The sequence below is a fragment of the Anneissia japonica genome, unplaced genomic scaffold, assembly GCF_011630105.1.
Source record: "Anneissia japonica isolate Jap-2015-1 unplaced genomic scaffold, ASM1163010v1 scaffold288260_len165978_cov153, whole genome shotgun sequence".
NCBI lineage: Eukaryota > Metazoa > Echinodermata > Crinoidea > Comatulida > Comatulidae > Anneissia > Anneissia japonica.
The window spans coordinates 109,071-129,601 of NW_022755101.1; the positions used below are offsets into that span (position 1 = coordinate 109,071).

Genomic DNA, 20,531 nt, shown 5'->3' on the forward strand with positions numbered 1-20,531 from the left:
AATGATTGTTTAATCGTGTTTTGAAATAATATAAAAATTGAATTGTATATAAATGAATATTTCATGATTAAATTTTAAACGTGAAATTAATAAATTGCAACAATTTAATAATTGGATATAATTCTACAAGGAATGTTTCTTGTTTTGACAACAAAAAAGGTAACAACAAAACATCGAACTGGTAGCAGGCCTTCCAATTACGAAACTATATTTTGCGGAGTAACATCCCAAACCACGTGTGCGCCCGAATACACCGGCTGGCGAGTAAGGTATGTTGAGTCCATTTCAAGTTGTAAACCAATCAGAATGCTGGGATATTACATCATTCGGGGTAACGTGCAATGTTTGGGATATGTTACTCCGCAAAACCTTTGTAAACACTAGAAGTGTGACGATGTTCTCTGGCGATTAATTCTCAATAAAAACAACCATTGAACAAGAAAATGAAACTATAGATCGTTATATATTTATGTATAAATAATTTTTAAAAATCTCTTCTCTTTTTCTTCCATGTCTTCTTTCTTGCATAATAATCCATGGGGACAGTGTAGGTGTGGGTGGGTGGGGCTACCAAGAAAAAAAGTTAATTTCAAGCCTTGTGATTGGTCAATCTGATCTCATGCTGAGAAAATCTACACTGCGCATGCTCACAAGCCAGCGTGGTGTAAACAAACTTTGCGTCCCAGCGTCATTTCAAAGTAAAGTATGGCGTTGAAAGCTGAGGAAGAAGTTGCAAAACGATTAAAGTACTATTGCGATCAAATAGTTGGCCAGACGAAAACTGTCAGGAGTTTGATGACATGATAAATTATTTTTTCGCTACTAATGTCGATGATTTGAAGGATGAATCTGACGACGAAGGAGAAGATAATGAGGAGTTGATTCAACCTGAAAGGCCTAGGCCTCTTCCAGTAAAACTGTTTACTGTATTATAATAAAACATGGTACCTTTTTTTACATTATTTTCCCATGTAAAATGGTTTTTTTTTCAGAGCCTAATGCACCTGAAATAAATTACAAAACCTTCTGCCGCTACTGGAAGCCACTATTCCCGAATATTGTTATAGCTAAGCCGAGGTCGGACTTTGCATTATACTGGCCGTGTTGACCTGACAGGTCCTGCAAAGTAGTGGTGCTGCTGTCATACAGAAGGCTGAACTGATCAAAACTGCTCAAAGCCACTTCGAACTTGCTATGGAACAGAGGAGAGTTTATAATGAAATATTAGAGTCGAAGGTACTGTCAGGCCAAAATTGGTCCTCCGGACTACTAAAAGCGGTCAGCCAGGTTGATTTTAGCCGCTAAAACCGGTCCCACTTGGATAAAATTGGTCTGCGACGGCCTGACCACTTGTAACTTGTTTGCTGCTCGTATGTAGGGTATGATTGTTTCTCCCGTGGAGTGGAAGAAAGTATAAAATCATTTGCAGTGACAGAATGATTCGTATTAAGCTTTTGAGGACGTGTTTTATCAAACCCATTTCTTAGTCCTAGCTAGGCAACACCCACAACATGCATCATTTTCGGCAGCCATGGTTAGGACTAGGTTTGAGCCTAAAATGAAACACAAGACTGATTTATTAGCTTTAAATATTCCGGATTATTGTGTCGGGGTATTACATCATACAATAGATGTTCTGATACATAGAATAAAGAGTCAGAATTCTCTGACTGAATAATGTACTTCGCCGCGGTGAAGCATTAAGCACACACAACCAAAACAAAACCAGGTAAACAAATAAACTACAGCGGACCAACACGATTTAAGACCATATCGTTTAACGTCTTTTCTTGGCGCGAAGCTTTACTTAAGTCACATTAACTGTTCTTTGTTTTCACCTATGATTTCACACATAACGAATGAAACCATATTATATAATGAGAGATAAGATATTTATCTATCATTTGATGAAATAATGAACAAAGTTATAAAAATACAAGTTAACTAGTAAATAGACGCAGGACCGATTTTGGCTTATGTGTACAACATTTGGCAGGTAATTTTAAAGCCAAAATCGGTCCGGTGGACCAATTTTAGCCCCGGACCAAATTTTTCCTGACAGTACTATGACACTGCCATTTTTACATGATACTATTATGTTTACTAAAATTTATATTATTTTATTTAATTTTTATTTCAAATAATCGAAAATCGACAATAAGGTAATACATTATATAAAAGTATTATAAATATTTCTGCAAATAAAAAAAATATTGATTCAGTTATACAAGAAATTTAAAAAGATATTGCAAATAAATAAAAATGCATTATAATAGAAATCATTAATATTTACATCATACAGCATAAATAATATATACTTTTGAATAAATCCACCCAGAAAATAAGCCACTAAGATATTGAAGCTCAGATTGCGCTTTTGTTTTATTTTTAGGAACAACTGCAAGGAAAAGCATTAAGAATTCATGCACCAATGTCATACAATGGAGTGGCTCACTATGGGTTTGACTTTGCCCAACAGATTATGTTCCCTTCAAACCCCATGCAGGCAGGCCCGCCCAATTTATTTCCTAACACCACGGAAATGCCAGCTATTTGGCATCTGCTGTACTGGATTAACCAAACAGGTATGTGATTGATTTGGTGTGTATTATCTTTATGTTTTAATACTCATTAGTCGAAGAACATACTGTTACTTTACTTATTTTATTTAACAATTTGTTTTCATTATTATTTTATAGGTCAATTATCTTGTAGATGAGGCACAGATAATAAAGAAAGGGTCAGAGTTGGTGGTGAACCTGATTCACCACTTTCTGGAGACATGGGGCATTGGATAGACAACAGCTGACAACTGCTGCGCACAGAACAAAAATCAGCACATGATGGCTTATTTGATGTAGCGCGTTATGACTGGCTGCCATCACGAAATAACTCTGAACTTCATGCTGACAGGGCACACCAAGTTCTTGCCCGATGGTGCCTTTGGGCAAATTAAACAGAGGCTGAATGTGACAAAGGTAGAGTGCATCGCTGATATCGCTGTGGTTGATTCATCTAGTGCATTGAACATAGCTCAAATTGTGGCCGAAGAAGATGGGTCAAATGTTGCACTAAAACAGTATGCTTGGAATGATTTCCTTAGCCAGTAGTTTAAAGAAGTTCCCGACATTGGAAAATATCATCATTTCCGCGTCATCTTCAGACATAAGAAAAAGTGGGTCAACATCGCCACACTCCTCTACATTATTGTTTTTTGGAACCTGAGCAAACATGTAAAGAACATGTTGTCTCAATTGCTTTACTGAAATTTATCATTTGCAAAAAAAAAAGAGTATTTTTATAAACATTTTATAGCTCTTTAATGGTGCAATGTTGCTATTAACATAGAACACTAAATGTAACAATATCATGTTTTATAGTGGAGGTATAATCTCATATTTTATTAATACCATGATCAATAGTATGGAATTTAGCTTTGCAGGTAATGTATTTATAGGTTTTTAAATTATTGATTAAGGCTGTATACATTAGTAGTTCCATACCAACAACCATTCTGTAATTAGGATAACCAGGCTTCAAAATAACGCTGGTCCGCCGGCCAATGGCTAGTAAAATGCATGGTGGAAAAAATAATTAAAGGTATGATAGTTGAACAAACAAAAGAATTCTGTGATCCATATCAGTTTGCATATAGTGCAAAAAAAAAAAAGTAGACGATGTACTAATCACATTTCTGCATGTTTATAAACACCTTGATAAGGCAAATTGCCATGTGAGATCATTATTTTTGGATTTCAGTTCGGTGTTTAATACAATACAAACACATGTTTTAGTAGGAAAGCTCATAAATATGTATCTGGATCCTCGTATACCACTGTGAATTAGTAACTTTATGAGTGATAGAATACAAAAAGTATTCGTCGCCTAAAATTATATGACATCTAATACAGGCGCACAACAAGGGTGCGTTTTATCTCCTTTGTTGTTTTCTTAACACAAGTGATTTAAGATGTATGGAACCTACATGTAGCATTGTAAAATTTGCAGATGACATGTGTGTAACTGGATATATTACAAATGGTTTTGAAGCAGAATATAGAAATGAAGTCAGTAGGATTTTAAATTGGTGTAAGAACAATTATTTGGTGATAAATGTTAAAAAAACTAAAGAGATGGTGTTTGATTTTAGAAAAGGGTATAACTATGTGCAATTAATTCAAATTGAAAATAAGGATATTGAAATGACAAATGAATACAAATATCTTAGAATCACAGTCGATAATAAGTTAAAGAGGGGACACTCACACACTTAACTTGTACAGTAAATGCAGACAACGCATATATTTTTTAAGGTAGTTAACCAAATTTAAAGTTGGCCACTGCTGTAGTGGCGAAGTGATGTTAAAGCAATGGAAGTTTTAAGTATAGGATAGTACATTTTCCGATTTTGAGTCACTCTCGCTAGCAACAACATGAATGTCAAGCATAAGATGCAAGATCAATACATAAAGAAGGATTGCTACACATATTGACACCTTACATTAATAATAACCATTCAATTTCTTTTACTTTCATCTAACACAATTAAGGAAGGCAAAACTGTTGTTGTTATATGAACGGCATGAATGTCAAGCATATTCAGATGAAAGTAGATCAGCACAAAGAGAAAGATTATTACACATATTGAAAGGTTGGTAAAATAAGTTTAATATAATATTAATATTAATTCATAAATTTATTTTATAAGAGCATGATACAATCTGTTATTTGCTTCGGCTATATTGTTAAATAAAAGTATTAAACAAATTGATGAAAAATGTTTGTTTCCTTCATTTTGTGTAACACTTTCATGTTGCACAGCGCATCGTAAGGCATCACAGCGCGTCGCTACAGGAGGTAATCACTTCACGAAAAAATCTCCCTATTTTTTTGGTTTTCAAACTTGAGATCTCTGTTATCGGTTTGCACTAAGCTTGTTCCTGTCAGCAAGCTGTCACACACTATAAAACTTTAGGCGATCTGACGTCATCATAGCCAAGCACATGGGATGTTTGCCCAACCGCATGACCCCGCGGGTAGAGTTTAGGAGGTGCGACCTGATGTTTTCAACAAGTCGCATCATGGTTGTGTTCAGAAAAAATGTCAGACCGAATATGCATGTACAAACAATATAAAATCATTCATTATTTTATTGCTACAGTAATTCAATTTGATGTGCAGTATAGCTAAACAAAAGGTACTGTACGTATTATATGTTGTTTTCATAGGCTAGTCATACCAAACTCGCTGGGCTATGCTAAGCCTATTTTAATGTCTAGGCTAGGCCCTATTCTGGCCTATATTATTTGAAAGGGGTTCAATAGAAATGTTCCACAAACCCATCTTTCCGGAAAACCGAACATCGTACGGTCCGGGGAGCGGGGGGTCGGTATTGAGAGAGTGCACTGTAATGTACATACATACAGATTCATGTATTTATATTTCGCGGCATACAGTAATTTTATACTAAGACAACAGTTCGATATTTCTGTATCTATCAGTGTAACTTCATCGGTGATGGGCAGCATGATTAGCATGTCACAAATATAAAAACCTCTATAGAAGTTTGCAAGACAGTGGCTAGTGAAAGGGATTGAGGACCAGTAAAAATATAAATTTTTTGGTCCATTTAGCTAGGAAGGCAAAACTGTTGTTGACTTATATCAACAACATAAATGTCAAGCAAAGATGAAAGTATAGATCAGCACAAAAAGAAAGATTGTTACACATATTGAAAGGTTGGTAAAATAAGTTTACTATAATATTAATATTAATTTATAAATCATATTAAGATTTATAATTTATAAAATCATATTAAGATTTAATATTAATTTATAATAAGATGAAAGTAGAGCAGCACAAAATACAGTAATTTCATACTGAGACAACAATTCGATATTTCTGTATCTGTCAATGTAACTTCATCGGTGATGTGGCTAGTTAAAAAAACAAAACATTAAGGGGAACCCCTGACTAAATAGAGACATCACTTTACATCAATAATAACCATTCAATTTCTTTTGCTTTCATATCGGACACAAATACGGAAGGCAAAACTGTTGTTGACTTATATCAACAACATCAATGTCAAGAATATAACGATGCAACAGTTCGATATTTCTGTATCTATCAGTGTAACTTCATTGGTGATGGGCAGCATGATTAGAATGTCACAAATATAGTATTTAGGCCTTTGAAGTTTGCAAGACAGTGGCTAGTGAAAGGGATTGAGGACCAGTAAAATTATAAATTTATTGGTCCATTTGGCTAGGAAGGCAAAACTGTTGTTGACTTATATCAACAACATGAATGTCAAGCATATTAAGGGTATGTTCAGACTCACGGAATAAGAGTAGCGTTATGTCTGTCTCTTATACACATCTAGATGTGTATAAGAGACAGCATATTGGAAGGCAAAACTGTTATTGATTTATATCAACAACATGAATGTCAAGCATATTACTATGCAAGTAGATCAACACAAAGAGAAGGATTGCTACACATATTCAAAGGTTGGTAAAATAAGTTTACTGTAATATTAATATTAATTTATAAACTTAATAATTAAAATTGCTTTAACGTACTCGCGCGAATAAGCGCCCGGGCACTTAAAATATTTTTTGCACTTTTTGAGGGGTGCTAATTCAAACAGGGCGCTTATCAAAACAGAGTGGAAACTGAAGGGGCGCTTATGAAAATAGATGAAAATCGAGGGGTTATTATAATAACTTATTAAATTCAAGAGGCGCATTTTGAATGAAAAATGATTATATAAGGACATCAGGAAACTTCAAATTACGAATGGTGGTGCGGCGGAAAAGATAATCGTCAAGAGAGCATGGTTTGTCATGACAAGAATGTTGTGAGTACATTACTACATAACAGCAGAATAGTAGATGAAATATGTGGTGGTGGTTACTTGTTGGCCATCGGCCGATTGAGATTAGCAGGATTGCATGATCATTGCAGGTTTTCTTGAAAACTCAGATGAGAATGTATTGTTAGGTGCAAATTGTCGGAAAAGCAGTAGGACTAAGCTTTAGAAAAAGTAAGAAGATGAAAGTTGGAAATATACTGTCTGTCCAGAGAGCTCTCATCTGTCCAAGATAAATATCCTCATTTTGATATTGACTAAAGGAGAATGTGATTCCACTCCACACCTTTTGCCAACATCCACAGTCAAAAATTGATTGAATTATTGAGGGGGCATTTATTCAAATTAGAAGGGGCGCTTATTCAAACGGGGCACTTGAGGAAATTTTCACGTTAGGAGGGGCGCTTATTCGCGCGAGTACGGTAATTACATTTTGACAGTTTGTAGTATACATGTGGGTTGGTACACTTCATCTAAATCTATTGGTTTTGCTATTATGAATTACTGTACTATTTGAATTTATATTTCTAGAAACCGAATGAATTTATTCAATAATATAAATTATTATTACGCTTTGAGTTAATTTTGAATTTAACTGATGAAAAAAAATCTAGCTAATGTTTGGGGGAATAAATACGGATCTTTTTTGGGCAATTACAGTACATGTTTAGTAACATTACCTTTTTAGTAAATAACATATCTTATTTCACCCTTAAAACAAATGTATTCACTTAAAGTACCAGTTCCTATATACCACATCTTTCCTAGGTCTATTATACAGTGAAGAAAAAAAGGATTTAAACTAACAGGACCCCAGATTATACTTTACAATGGGCGGCCTGCACTGCGCGCACGGGCCACCTAAGCCAGACTATACTGCTGCAGTAAAGACAGGTATACTCTGCACCTAAAATAGAAATCATTCTGTCTGGACATGTGGGAAAATAAGGGCCGTTTTCCACACTTATTTTGCCGAGACGTTGTAGATGAGTTTGGCTGCAGTATGTCCATAACCAATAGTAATGTATGCAATAGGTCTTTGACTAAGTTGAGAATTCTGCGAATCTGCCAGCGATTTTCCGGAAAAATGTTAGCAAGGCATGGGCCTTCCGTTTTGAAATATTAGTACAGTATAATTATTATTGGCTTTTTAAAAGAGTAACCAGGCCTTTTTAAGTTTGAAGTGGCTGAATCTACGCCTAGGCGTAACTCCAATCCAGATGCTATATTAACACCTATATACTGCGCATGCTCTGTTGTCACATGCATGCCTCACACAGTCGGAGCATGGGCAGAGTGGCGAAGAAATGTTAAAGCAATGGAGGTTTTAAGTATAGGATCTACATGAATGTCAAGCATATTAAGATACAAGTAGATCAACACAAAAAGAAGGATTGCTACACATATTGATACATTACATTAATAATAACCATTCAATTTCTTTTGCTTTCATCTAACACAATTAAGGAAGGCAAAACTGTTGTTGGTTTATATCAACAACATGAATGTCAAGCATATTAAGATACAAGTACAGTAGATCAACACAAAGAGAAGGATTGCTACACATATTGAAAGGTTGGTAAAACAAGTTTACTATAATATTAATATATAAAATCATATTAAGATTTAATATTAATTTATAAAATCATATTAAGATTTATAAAATCATATTAAGATGAAAGATTAATTCATAAAAACATATTAAAGATGTTAGCAAGGCCTGGGCCTTCCATTTTGAAATATTATTATAATTATTATTATTAATATTATTATTAATTGGCTTTTTAAAATTAATTTATGCCTGAGAAAGAGAAAACTTTGTGAATCTATGTATAAAGAGTTTGAGGACGGTAGATGTTGCTAAAAAACCAGCACCGAAACGTGTTTTCAAGCCCGAATTAAAGTGCTTTTCCCTTGACCACTGCTGTAGTGGCGAAGTAATGTTAAAGCAATGGAGGTTTTTAAGTATAGGATCTACATTTTCCGATTTTGAGTCACTCTCGCTAGCAACAATATGAATGTCAAGCATATTAAGATACAAGTAGATCAATACATAAAGAAGGATTGCTACACATTTTGACACCTTACATTAATAATAACCATTCAATTTCTTTTGCTTTCATCTAACACAATTAAGGAATGCAAAACTGTTGTTGATTTATATGAACGGCATGAATGTCAAGCATATTCAGATGAAAGTAGATCAGCACAAAGAGAAAGATTATTACACATATTGAAAGGTTGGTAAAATAAGTTTAATATAATATTAATATTAATTTATAAAACCATATTAATATTTTAGCCCCCCCCCCCAAAAAAAAGAAAAAGAGCTCACTCCTCCCAGATGCTTTGTCCCACTGTGGGTCCCACTGGAAATTTGCATAGTCTTAAAGTTAAGTTATTAGCAATCCTGTCCTGTCCTGTTGGAAAAGGTGACATACTACAGCAGTATATAGGCCTATCTGTTATTCTTTTACATGGGAGATGGGAGTTTTTTTGTGAGTGAATTATTTAGGGGGGAAACAGAATGAGAATTTAAGTGTAGGCCACCGGAGGGGGGGGGGGGGGGTGGGAAATGAAACGACTGCAGCATACGTCTATTCATGCTGCTTCATTTTTAATCAATGTATCGCACACACTTTCTGCATTAAATTGTCGACACAGTAGGCCTATATAGAGGAAGATGTTCGTAGAAAACATGTTGACACGAATATTTATAATATACAAAACATGCTATCATCAGTTTCAGAACCAATATTATGAATACCTCAAGAAAATAATATTGACAAAAATTCAATTATATTATAATGAAACCAAAACGTGTGCAGGTATACAAACTTTAATTTCAGAATTGTTTGATTTGTCACTATCTCCTGTGCTATAGAAGCCTGAAAATTTCCACGAAAGAACAATGGTGCTTTAAAGATTATTAGACCGACAGCTAGAGGCACAAGGCAACCTTGATATAAAGATAAAAGCAGTAGAATGAATGCCAATGTGCGGCACATAGACTATATCGTGCAGCATCTCAGTGGTGATAAAGTAAAGTAAGTAATGAACTTCAAGGGCATTATATAGGTCTTTATTCAATATATCATTGGGACACATAGAGTAATGGCGGAGAAAAGGTTTATCTGAGAAGCAAGTTGAAGGGCAATGTCGAGTTTTACAAAGAGTGCACCGTCTTCATGAACAACCTGCTAGAGAACCACTATGCTGAGAAAATAAATATCGGGTGGTATATGCCTCATCAAGGCATCTACCATCCAGGAAGTGAAAGCTTTGTGTGGTATATGATTATGCTGCAAGATATCAAGGCGTAGCCTTGAATGATGTAATCCTGCCAGGACCAAACCTGACAACAACCTCCTAGGTGCTGGATGGTATCGACCGAAGACAGAAACTTCATGAGATTCCTTTGGTATCCAGATGAAAACTTGGGCGCAGAGTGGGAGGAATGTAAGGGGCAGTGTTACTGGTTTGTTCCAAATTTTGTTTGTTCTCTGATTAGTTTTTCTGATTTTTCATGGGTTAGCTTTCTTTTTTTTTTTTTTTATATTTTAATATTCTTCAAGCACTTTCAGACGATCTGTAATTGTAAAGGCGAACATAAGATTAGGAAAAGATAAGAAAAGGGAACATAAGATGCAATGATTAATGTAAAATATACCAGAAAAACTGACAAGGTAATACCTGATAAAAAAAAAATGATAATTTGTATAACTGCTAAGTGAGTAGGCAAGAAATAGAAAGAATGGTATTCTTTGACATAAATGAAAAGGTAGGTCTACATTTTGATTTCTTGTGCTGCCGTTTTTAATTTTCAATAATAAAATTCACAAAAAAAGAAACATGTTTACACTTTGTTGTTTGTGATTCCTGTTTGTTCTCTACCTGTTGTTTGACACTGCGCCTTGAGCACTAATTTTGGAGATGTTTGCGCTTTATAAATCGCTTTATTATTGTTATGACTGAAAAATTATTACAAAAAATTATTAAATCTCAGTTTATATACAATGTGCTTGAGAGGGATTATATTTGATGTCGTATTTGTCATAACTGTGCCACTAGTAATTTAACTGCAAATTTTTAAGAAAATAATCAACAGAAAAGCAAAGCCAACACAAGCTTTTCTGAAAGAACAAAAAGTCCAAATTTGTTGCATCATTAGATATGATGTGATAAGATAGTGTTTTGAAATCCTTTCAAGCCATGTGCACGATAATTATTTTTGATAATTAAGAATTCACATTTTTAGGGCTATCCCTATTGGAAAAATATGTACAAATGGTAAATGTGAGCTTGTAGAAATCAAAGTCCTTATTCTGAGCAGAGGGACCCTCTTATTTTGATTGGTATGAACATACCTTTCAATCTTTAAATATATCAATATGCTAAGCTTCAATACAGATATTTCATGGTTTCAACTTCAAAGGTCTGAAAATGGTATTGCACATAAGAGCAATAATTATTATGCTCAAGTGCAAGGTCAACTGCTGGTTGCGATTTTCTTGTGAATTTGTAGCCCATACACAGAAATACCTTTAAATTGAACGCACCATACCTGTACCCGACATCCAAGTTGAGCATTATTAACGTTAGAGAAATTGAAAAATTTATGGATTGCCATATTTTAATAACCTGTTAACTGTCTTTTAAAACTAGAACTAGAAGAAAAGCTATTACAAATAATCGTAAAAATTCTCTGAATACCGATTTCTAGTGTCAGCATTTAGGCTTATATCTTATTATTAATATGAGTAAACCAGGCTTATTAAAATTCAGGCATAGAGAATTTGATACAGGCCTAGTGTCAACTATGGAGGTATTGGGGGCTACCCCATCTGGAAACCAGTCTCAATATGGTTTACTCTTCCATTAAACCAATGTAAGTGAAGCGCTTGCTGTGATATATGTTCAGCCAACTACACTTGATGTAAAAGTGACAGTGCATGTTGCAAAATACCGAAATGCACATGCTGGCAATACATTAGAACTGCAAATACAAAATACAATTGACCAATTGGATTCAAAACAGTCAACTTGTTTTAGTAAATTGTTAACCCTTAACCTACCACTGGCAATCACCCACGCCGAAATATAAAGTTCTCTCGCAACCACCGGCGCTTGCCTTCACCCAAACTACAGAGGCCAGTATTTACTCGATTTTCACCTATTTCCATTACGAATTGCATGTTGGGATACCTTTCTTTGAAATGAAATTCTGCATCGGAGCATCGACAACACAGAATTTTGCTTATTACAAAATCTTTCGAAAATATTATTTCAAAAGCGATCATTTTTTTTCCAACTTAGGTTTTTTCATTCATAAATCCCCAATAGACGTGAGGAAGCCCTACAGCTAATTTTTGATGATAGCGACAGCGACGAAGAGGAATTACAACGCGAGATCTTTCAAGGCAGGAACGACGACGACGAGCGGGAGAGAAGCCCTAGCAGCAGTGAGGAGGACGATGGCGAAGACGATCCACAACGAATGATGGACAGATTCGAATGGAAGGATCATGCTTATGACGATGCTTGATTAGGTAAATTTATACATTTACTTTATACGAATGCTTATTTGGAGCTAGTATTACTGTTTTCTATTCTTCAAACATGTTATTTTTATTACTAGGCCTAGGCCCAGGCCTATAATTTTTTTTTTCAATCCTCTTTTTTTTCATTGGATAGGCCTAGTCCTGGAAATCTTTGGGCCTAGACTAGTTAGATTTTTTTAGATAGGTGTAGAGCTTATTTATACCTCTTTCATTTTATTTAATTTTTAAAAAATTAATTTTGATTATTTTTTTCTTTTTTCTTATTTTTTAAATTATATTTCTATTGGTTTTAGGCTATTTTGAAATATTTAATGAATAAAAAGTATAGCCGCGTTAGTCTGTACAGCATAGAAAACAATATAAAGTAAATAACAGCAACACTTTTGAGATTAACAATGTATAATTTATTCTCTAGCTTTCGTCCACTGTGTATTTACCTGAAATATTTAGTATCATTATTATCATAAATTAGACCTTTGCTGTTTTATTATTTTATTTTTTATAATATTTTCCATTCTGATTATTTGTTTCATAGGGAGTCTTTGTTTTATTGTATCTGCTTTAGGCCTTTTGAATTAATCATTATCATAATTATATTTAGGTGAATTCACTGAACGTTGTGGACCTTTGGTACATGACGAGGATTTATCTATATTCGACATCTTCCACCATTTTATTGACGATCAGTTGTTGCAGCTCATAGTGGATGAGACCAACCGGTACGCGGAGAGGATTATTGCTCAAAATGCAGGTAGGTAATAGGTGTAATGAAAGACTGGCGGAACACGGACATCAACGAGGTAAGTGCTTTTATTTCTATTCTTCTAGATTTAGGTCTTGATAGGCGAGGTAGTTATGAGTTGCACTGGTCTAAGCAATGGCTTATGAAAAAGCCTGGATTTCGCTCGATTATGTCGAGGAATCGTTTCAACTTGCTTCTTCGATGTGTGCATCTTGTTGACAACGACGCTGCTCCTGCCCGAGACGATCCAAACTATGACAAAGGATTCAAGGTAAGATTTTTTATGGAACATTTGATGACTAATTTTCAAAGTGCTTTTTACCCATCTAGGAATGTTTCATCACTGGATGAAAGTGTTATTGCTTTCAAAGGTAGGGCAAGTTTGAAGACCTACCATAAACGAGGGATGACAGCGTCGACCTTGGCCGATTCCAGAACTGGTTATGTGTACAACCAGAATTTGTATATCGGTCGAGGTGAAGATGGGCCTGGTGCTACACAAAGGACAGTAATGAAGGTGTGTGAACCAATCACAGGTAAGAAACATCATGTGTACATGGATAATTATTTTTCTTCCACAGCTCTTTTTTCATCCCTTGCAGGTGTAAGTTTAGGTGCATGCGGAGCCTTGAGAACAAACGTGTAGGAGTACCAGACGTCATCAAACAGGCAAACCCTGCTCCTGGAATTCCAGTTTTTGAGAGGATTGATGCTAATAATCAACTTTTCATTTCATGGAAGGACAGAGCAAACACAAAAAAGGTAACACTAATGTCTTCTGTGCATAATTCTTTGACTTTTCAGAGGCGGACAAGGGAAAAACATGGACCAAACTTTCGTGAAGTTACCAAGCCGTGTGCCATTGAATTTTACACACAATACATGGGAGGGGTAGACAAGGCTGACAGATTGAGTTGGACACATCTTCATATTCACAGGAGCCTCAAATGGTGGAAGAAGGTATTCATTTACCTTATAGAGGCAAGTTGGATTAATGCTTTGATTATTTACAGGTCTTTCCGTGTTGGTCAGCGAGTAAGGGCCGATCTCCAGGGAGGAGATCAGTGGGTCCACCAACATGGCTAACTGAGAGACATTTTTCAGCCTTCAACCAAAAGAAGACAACAGCTGGAAGGTAATCCAAACCTGACTGCGTAGTGTGTTCAAATAGGAATGGGAAGCGCCATCAAACCGACTGCATATGTAAGGAATGTGACCTGCCAATGTGCGCCATACCATGCTTTGCCCGCTACCACACTCTCGTCGATTACAAAGTAGATTGCACCCCAGAGTACCACCACTAAACTGTGAGTATTTCAAAGGTATGTAAATATTCAATTAATTCAAAATAATATAATTGAATATGTTTATGTTTATTTGCTTTTTTTTTCTCTATGCCGATTGCACTTCAAAGTAAGTATAACAGTAAGTATAAGATAAATAGTTAGTTTGAATATGTTTTTGTTTGTATACCATTCTTATGTGAATTGCTTGTGTTTCTATGCTTTTTGGTCTGAAGGGGCGCATAACATGTGCCACCTGTTCCTCACTATGATCATCAACCTTGACGTGGTAGTGGGGCTTGTGTGTCTCTAATCAGCTGGAGGCCAGACTAAGGATGATCAAAACTTAATCATATATCATTGTATATGTATTATTTCAACACATCTATCACAATAAATACACAAATAAATGTTTTCTCTAGACTAACTGACAAAAAAACAAAACAACTTCTACTTTTTCTTCAGTTTTCATATATAAAACTTTTTTTTTTTTTTATAAAAATATGATCTATATACCAAAAGATAGAAAATTTAATAAGGAACAATGCTATATATCATTTTCATGTATTTTGTATGGATACATGTGTTGAAATAATAGATATAAAAATGTCTACTCTGAACTGTCCAACAAAATCCGAACAAAAAATTGTTTCATATTTTACTACATATTTATTCACAGTTGACATACACTAAAATATATCATAAAATTATCATTTTATATACCAAAAGATAGCAAATTTAAATAATAAGGAACATTTGTTTTTAGAAACATTTTTACTGGGATTCAATATTTTAACATTAATTATGTCATCATCAGGAATATTCATCATTCCTGATGACATAATTAATGTCGAAATATTGAATTCCAACACGATGGCGTGTATTTTAATACTTAGTGTATGTATTATACTTTCATATATAGATCAAGTTTATATTTTTGTCTATCTATATATATGTAGTAGGGTGTATTTTTGTATATTTTTCTAGTTAATCTTAAGTACCTTTAAATTTATTCTATATTATTTATTTATAATAATCCAGTATCCCTTATCCAAAGAGGCTATACAATGGAATACTGTTTTAGCCTGTAGGTTAATGACCCATTGAACATTCCATTTCCTATAGTCAAGTAGATACCACCAGCTAACCCTCTCCCGAGAGTTGGGTGGTATACTGTCGACATACCTGAGGAAGTAAAGGAAACGTCTTGTCAACATCAAATGATGTATGACCGGACACTGGAAATCGGGAATGGACAGTGACTGTGGGTGTTGCCTGAGGCTAAAGGGCCAATGATAATTGAATATTCGAATGAGTAGGGTGGAGCCAGATCCCCTACATATACCCAGCATCTCCAAGGAAACAAAAAGAACAGGAAAGAAGGAAAAAGACACAACAGAGAAGAAGGAACACTGAGAGATCCCGATCGGAACTCCAGCCCACAGTATAGTCCTATAGTCGGATAGACTTAGGATAAATGTGAATCTTCTTCAGAAAGCTGTCGATTGGAAACCTTCCTGAATTAAAAAGGAAGAAGAATTACTACTCTTTTGGTTCCACTATTTTTCCTGACTTGAATCAGAAGAACAGTTTGATTTGCTTTAACAGTTACCGGTACCAAGTGCAACCAGACGATTGAAAGTGGAAGCGATTTTTTGACTTTGTTATATCATTGGAGCTCGCTGATTTGCCTATATTCTGAACTCTATTTTTGTTGGACTTCTTGCATTTATTATTATTTTACTTTCTACAAGCGTACGCTGCATTGCCGACGGTCTTACGTGAGTAGTTTGTTAGGTTAGGTTAGGTCCAACTTATAAGTCCCTATTGTAATCCCCATTGCCCAATAAATCATTATTAAGTATATAACTAGAAAAGGTTCCTCTTGTTTTATTTGTGGCCATATATGTAAACATCTAGCGACTGAGCCTGCGCGTAACTGGAACCCGAGCCCCCACGACGAATTAAGTGACAGATTCGCTTAATTCAAGTAGGGGTCACCCGCTACATATATAAAAGGAAAATTGGGGTTTGTGTGTCCGAGATTTTCTCTTTTGTTACTGAGAAGATTTAAACCAAATTTTCACTCAAATGTTCAGATTGGTAATGGGCAGGTACTGTAATAGGCTATGTGGTGTTTTCCAAAATTGCTTCATTTATTAATAAATAATTTAAAAAAAACTGATTGAAATTAGTCCCGGCCGGCACTTTTTCACAATGTCATTTCAGAAGGATGCATACACGTTAAACAAAGTAGCTCCAGATATTCATGCCTCTTTCAGTGTTTTGTCAAAGATATGAGCCACTATGTCTTTCTCAACATTTATATGTTACTATTTTGTATCGCTATAATTTTCAATTATTTACAATTATCTCCGCAATACAATCCAGTCAATTATATCACATGCGTAGTAATACCTATGACCGTTACACATCGTGTCGGTGCCAGGTCTGCTGTGTCACTGTGTGGGTCGGTACAGCAAACAACCATGTGAATCCTTCTTGACCGACAGGGAGGCGAGAGTGACACTGCTGACGATCGATGGAAAACAAAAACAACATGATTTTCATTGAATGATCATTTCGCAGGCATCTTATTCTAGCCCACCCAGCTAGGCCTAGATTTTTATAGTTCCCTTTTAAAAACCTGTACCTACAGTAGGGCTAGGCTACGCAGGTGCCTAGCCTAGAGGCCTAGGTGCTGTTTATACACTGTTAATAACCCACACAGGGTTATTAGGGCCTGCATACATATCAGCTGGCCTGCAGGTCCAGCTGAAGGTGTTGCCTTCCCCATTGATTTAGTAGGTAGTTTTTGCCGCACGACAACCTTAACTTTAACGTTAGTACCCAACATGCAGCGCGATAACTCCGCCTCTTTTACAAACAAATCAAAATGTGCATAGGCAAACCAGTAACTAACATACGTTGAGCACATAAAATCCTGAAATTAATGTACTCTGCAACGCAAGAAGAATAAAATTTTGACCTCATCCGTTAACGTTAAGGTTGACGTTGTGTGGCGAAAACTGCCTAATAACTATAGTTGCCATAAAGTTGTTTAATGTTTAACATTTATATTGATTTCTTGGTTGTTGCGATTATCCATACCATTGTGCATAGGCTCAACATCATTCATCGCTTTAACAATGCTTTTCAATTATTCTTTTCAAACTGTTTTTAATTATTGTTATTAAAGCAACACTATATAGTATAAGGGACCAGGCGACTTGATTTTATTAAACTGTATTTTTATTTCTCCTTCCTTTTCATGCTGTTCACAGTTGTTTAAGTTACAACAACGATCTTTACAGTAGAGAGAGATTGCTTGACACCGATTCAACCTAAGTGTTCATCCAAAAACCGACCAAAGACAAGAATCCACCAAAACCAACGTTAATGGTTTTCTTTGAACTTTGCCAAACAGATACTTTTGGAAAAACACTGTAGGCCTACTATCCTGATATTCCAACATGCTGATGTTATTTTACTAGTATTCAAAATCTCTACTACATAAAAAAAAAAAAAAAAAAAAAAAAAAAAAAAAACACCAATTTGACTAAATGTATTGGAAAGAAATCTTTCTTAGTCAATATATAATCTGGTGTTGCAATACAACAATTCATCAATCTATAATAGGCCTATAGAAAATTCAAAAGTAACCATGTTAACCCTCAATATTGATAAAGTAAAACGATTCGGGAACCTTAAGTTGCCTATATCAGAGAGCCAATATTTACCCAAAGAATCAAACTATAGTAGAGTCATTTTCATGAGATCCATAACTAATTTTAGGATTACCTTTATTTCTCAATGAATTTGGCAAGATGGACCAATTTAGATTAAATATAGCTCCTATATACCTCCCAGGTATGGGGGGAAAAGTCCCATTTTAGGGCGTTTTTCAAAATGGCCGTCTGTTGATTTGGACGATTTGATTTTGTTCTCAAATTGTTCACAATATGCATGTTCCTATTTTTTGTAATACAACTTCTTATCAAAAAACGGCGGGAAATGCGATTTTTGAAAGTTCAACTTTTGACCTTTTTTGGGACTCTATAGTCTCATAAAAATCAATTCAGGTGGGTACTGCCTGCACATGTTTAAAGCTGAAAATCAAAAAAGGTTTTTTTTTGGAAAATTGTCTTAACATTCGAACTTTTCAAATGATGGTATGTATACCATCATTTTACTAATTGCAATTAAAGTATTATAGATTGTTTTGATGGCTCAACTAATAAATAGGTGTAACAGTGTAGAATGTATAATTGATTTTAAAGATGGGACTTTATAGTCCCTTCAGGCTGCATAACCATATATTTTTAACAAAAAAATTGCAATTCGATCATCGTTATTCATTTTACGGGACTTTGTAGTCCCGCCAAATTTTTAGGTATACAATTCATCATGTAGGTATATGGTAGATATCAGCAGTAGTACAAAATATATAATAGACAATGTTAGGTATAAATTTAATTTTGTTTATTGTTTGCAGAATGTCTAAATCAGCAAAAAGCATTTTTAATACAATTTTATCAGGAATTTCCGACTTACAAAATGAACCAATACACGATACAAAACCAGTCCATTCTGATTCTGATTCCACATAGCAGATTAGCCAAAAATCTTTCAGATGGTATTCATGGTGATGTGAGTCATGGTGATCCCACTTATGGTGATACCACAGATGGTGATTCCAGTGATGGAGATTCTAGTGACAGTGATGATGAGCCACTGAGTGTTCTTCGGAAAAATGCAGGGATAAATAAAAAAAAACCGACAGTGAAAAAAAATTGAGAGTGTGACAAGGAACCCAGGTTTTCCACAAGATGCTGGTGGATGTAATAAAGAGGAGTTTGCTGACTCTATTTCACATACTGATGTGTTTTTGAAATTTTTTAGACGAAGAAATAAGAAACAACAATCTTCCAAACAAACCTGTATGCAAACCAGAAGGGACGTCATTTTCAACAATTAAAAGATAATGAACTTCTAGGGTTTATTGGGATTAATCTTCTAATGGGCTATCGTGGAGAGATTACTAGTCTTGTGATGCGTACTTGAAATTAAACTTTGTGTCAATTTGCATGTCTCAAAATAGATTTGGAGACATTCTCTCAAATCTATATATGTCAATCATAACATGAATGCCCTGAAGGTAATTCCATTATTCAGTTCTCTAAATAAGAATTTTGCTCTGTTATACAAGCTGGATAAAAGTCAAAGTATTGATGTATTGAGTACAATCCTATTCAAGGGAAGATCATGCCTCAAGCAATACAATTCAATGAAGCCCATCAAAATGGGTTATAAATTATGGTGCAGGGCTGACAATTTAGGTTACATTGGGCAATTTATTGTGTACCAAGGGAAAGGGAGTGATGGGGTACTGGAAACTGTTTACCCTGAAAGTTACGGTCAGGGGGATAAGGTTATTCATGATCTAACAAGACCTCTTGTGGGCAAAGGTTACAATGTCTACTTCGACAATTATTTTGCATCTGTGCCATTACTGGAAAATATAAAGGATGATGGTATTCTTGCATGTGGGACCATTAGATCAAACCACAAATACCTCCCAATTCGTACAGACAACTTAAAAAATAGGGGGAATTTGATTACAGAAAGAGTCGAGATGGCATAAGTGTTTTCAAATGGTTGGAAAAGAAACCCATACCGTTCATTTCAAATTACCATGGATCAGAAACAAAAAGTGTTTAAAGGACACTAAAGGCCAACTCAGACAGCGTCGGCCGACGCAGCCCGACGCGATTTGTTGTCACGTCGGGTCTGTGTGAGTTGAACGCAGACGCGATGGTGTGCGTCGGGGGCAGTCGCGTAGTAGAATATTAAACGTGTTTAATATTTTCTCACAACGGCTTAAGACTGTCCCCGACGATAAATCGGGTCGGGCTGCGTCGGCCGACGCTGTCTGAGTTGGCCTTAATAGACGGGTCTAAGATGGAAGTGGTATGTCCAGCAGCTTAGCAGCAGACTATAATTCGCATATGGGTGGGGTTGATAAGGCAGATATGTTGAGGATTGTATATGGAGTCGACAGAAAGTCAATA

The 20,531-nt window shown here is 35.3% G+C and overlaps 1 protein-coding gene across 1 annotated transcript; it reads left to right on the forward strand.

The window, feature by feature from the left end:
- The first annotated feature begins 19,603 nt into the window (after positions 1 to 19,603).
- On the forward strand, positions 19,604 to 20,104 carry LOC117123336 (piggyBac transposable element-derived protein 3-like). The gene has a single exon (XM_033269226.1). The coding sequence runs from the start codon at positions 19,604 to 19,606 to the stop codon at positions 20,102 to 20,104; it is 501 nt and encodes a 166-aa protein (XP_033125117.1).
- Positions 20,105 to 20,531: the final 427 nt, after the last annotated feature.

Bases quoted from the DNA above. Each gene is read 5' to 3' on its own strand.
- LOC117123336 (XM_033269226.1), top strand. From the start codon at position 19,604: ATGAATGCCCTGAAGGTAATTCCATTATTCAGTTCTCTAAATAAGAAT.